This window comes from Opisthorchis viverrini (assembly GCF_000715545.1).
Source record: "Opisthorchis viverrini unplaced genomic scaffold opera_v5_92, whole genome shotgun sequence".
Lineage (NCBI taxonomy): Eukaryota > Metazoa > Platyhelminthes > Trematoda > Opisthorchiida > Opisthorchiidae > Opisthorchis > Opisthorchis viverrini.
Window position 1 is genome coordinate 795,757 of NW_008751748.1, and position 3,197 is coordinate 798,953.

The 3,197-nt window shown below is 44.5% G+C and overlaps 1 protein-coding gene across 1 annotated transcript in view; it reads right to left on the bottom strand.

Annotated features, from left to right (window-relative positions):
- Positions 1-786: 786 nt before the first annotated feature.
- T265_05096 (hypothetical protein) overlaps positions 787-3,197 on the bottom strand; it is a gene marked incomplete at both ends in the record, with an annotated part of 22,807 nt that continues 20,396 nt past the window's right edge. The window contains one exon of the mRNA XM_009170013.1: positions 787-944. Coding sequence (XP_009168277.1) covers positions 787-944 — 158 coding nt within the window. The remainder of the gene's footprint in view (positions 945-3,197) is intronic.

Sequence of the window (3,197 nt, forward strand, 5' to 3'; positions counted from 1 at the left end):
CATAGTAAAGGATTTTCAACAATACAGGAGCATATACATTATACATAGACATTCTACACTATGAAGTGGCAAGTCCGAAAATGCCGTAGATTTCGAGAAATCAATCTCATTGTGTGAATAGCCGGCGGCGGCTTTTGCACAAGTTTTCTGAGTCGGTTTCTTTCCTGTCAGTCAGTGGCTGCCGTTCGTCCGAATGGTGCAAACGCAAAAGGGTGTAGCACTTCTCTTTATGTTCCCTATACGTGGCAGTAATTTTTAAAGCCCAAGGACTCGCACAAACAATTGCTTAATATTTCTTTGAAATGGGTTCTAGATGGAGCAAGGACAACCGTCGGAGGAAGGTTATTCCACGCAACAACTGCCTGAAATGAGAAAAAATTGCCCGAAATAACGTGCGCTCTGAGCTTGAAAATCTTCCCCCATGTGCCTGCCGTGTGTTTGCGGGGTCAACGGTGAAACCTGTTTCCCTAAACTTGCTCAGTGGGGGCGAAAATGTGTTGTTTGGTGTCTTCCTTTTTCTTCCATTATAACATTGCGTATTATGTCAACTGCATACCCTTTTTGTTTGAATACGGAAAGCTACCAAAACGCGCACTTGTGCTTGTACGATTTCACGCAATACAAAAGTGGTCACGTTCCTCGATTCCATCTTCTGATTTCGCTTGCGCTTACAGCGGTCATTCGCAAGTCTCCTGGTATCAAAACATTTCAGACCATCTTCGAAATCTATTATATTTAAGAACCATTCGGAAGAAGACGGACAGACAATCATGAGTGTCCGCTGACCTAGGCCATCGCCTGGTGCACAGAAGGAAGAGTTTCGAAGTTTCGGGCATCTCTTGGGTCAAAATCTTTCAGACCATCTTCGAAATCTATTATATTTAAGAACCATTCGGAAGAAGACCCCTGGACAATCATGAGTGTCCGCTGACCTAGGCCATCGCCTGGTGCACAGAAGGAAGAGTTTCGAAGTTTCGGGCATCTCTTGGACAAGTCAAAATCTTTCTGGCTGGCGTTTCAGCCTTTTCTCGAAATCTTACATGCTCTGGGGTGAACGACGGTAAATCGCTTCCCTCTTAGTACCAGGAGACGGCGGCCTAGTTTTGAAAAATTATATCTACTTCTTTAACTCTCGAATCGTCTGCTTTAGGTGGAAGCAGGCCATAGTTCAAACTTATTGATTCCGGATTAATTATCTCATTTCGCAAAAGAATCTGAAATAGAGCTCTCACAGGAACATGTACAACACTTGAACACAGCTCCGCCGATCAGGTTCATTCAAATTACAAATAACTCGGGCACGCGCCCCGGACTGGCAGACCCGTTAGTGACGGTCAGCTCTACTCCTTCGGCAACATCACAGTGTAGAGTGGTGCAGGTGTTTTAGTTTTCTCCTCTGCAAAAATCCTATTCCCAAGCTCCCCTGAAGTCTTGACACAATGTTTCCAGTTACTTGGTATCGTTGGACCCGGCTCATTCGGTTCATCTCACAGATTTATAGTGGTGTCCAATAATAAAAACTGGTGACAAATTATCATCTATACTACCCGTCATTTGGAGAAGATGGTTGGGCCCCACGCCCATCCAATTCTATACAAACGAAGCCCTTAGTGTCATGGTCCAAGGCGGACCCTTCTGCTATGTGAGCTATTGAAAAAATATTTTACTTGGAATTATATCCTGTAAGTAGAGCCGAGATAAGGTGAAAGGTCGAGAAATGCTCTGTGTATTTTACCGTTATTGTCAATGCACTTTCTGAAAACTCAGAAAGTTGCGTACATGTGGTTTTGCGGCTAGTACTTTCAACACTTGAACACTGGACCACCATCCCCTGATCAGCAGTGTGGTTAGCTCACGTGAGAACAGAATTTAAGTTCACTCTACAAAATCACGGAATCCACATCCCAGGTTGACCGTTATTTCCTTGATGAATTCGCAGCAAACAGCTTCATACATCCAGTGAATTTGTTATTCCTCTGAGCCACTTATGAAAAGTTTGCTAGCTAATCTTCACAGGCCAACTTCGGTTGCAGTAGGGGATCTCATTCAAAAAACCAACTCCGTCACACAAACGACAGCCAGTAGGTTGATCACAGAAAGCACACATTCACGCATGAGTAAAGCCGCCAGTCGAGAAGTTGTCACGTTCGGAGCCACTGGACGTCTGTAAACAAGTGGCCTGGACCCTGTGAATGAAGGATGGGACACAACCTCTAAGCTTCCAGTGGTCGAATGGTCGGGCATTAAAATCCTTTGTCGAAAAGTGCAGGATGTGGACTCCAATGAGTTTTGTTAGATGCACACTATTGCCGACTACTAAACAGGCGGAAGAGACGCCAAGCTTTTCGCTGCGGCACATTACAAGCCGGCAACGCTTGCTCGACGGTATCCCAACAGAGGTAAAAATCTCGTACCAACCCTTCCCGCACTAAAACAAACGTCCTCCATTTGTTGCGGCAATACTTATACTCTCGATCGCTTGTCAACTGCCCCACACCTAAGCTTCCCTTCCGAAACAACACAAACCTTCTCCTACTACTGCTTTTTCCTCACTGCCGTGTTCAAAATCATCGGTAATTATTGATTAGTTTACTGAGATGAGAGATATCGGTCTCACGACCCCGTGTATGCTTGGCTGTTTTCACCAAAACCAATTACAGCCCACCCAAGTATGCATGCTCTGCTATTTGATAGCGATCATTCTGTCTTGTGGACTCCAATGCTACAGTCTGTAGGGGACGCTTGCAGCCAATCGCAGAAAATATCTGGCATTCTGTTCTGTTTGTACTGGAAATTAGAAGCCAACAAACGAAAACTTTCAACGCTTCTTCGCCAAAATGCTGTTTCCATTCACCCACCTCCATCCCGTCGCACTGTATAACCATAGGCACTGATCAGTCTTGACCAAGGCGACTTAAGCTACTTTCATCTTGAGGCGGCATCTGTCGCATCTTTAAAGCCGAGTCCAGATACTGCTTAATTTTCTTTTCTAATTATAAGCCTGTCGTCAGCTACATTAACTTCTCAGTATGCTTTGCCGCTCGCACTATCGTTACTTACTTCTTTACCGTCCCCATATTTGAGATAGTAACTCTTGGAATTATAGCTTCGCGCGGTTTGTAGATAGTTTTCTTACCTGTGATACATTCCGTATACCTACACGATATTAAGCAAAACAAAATCTCATCCACGAGTTA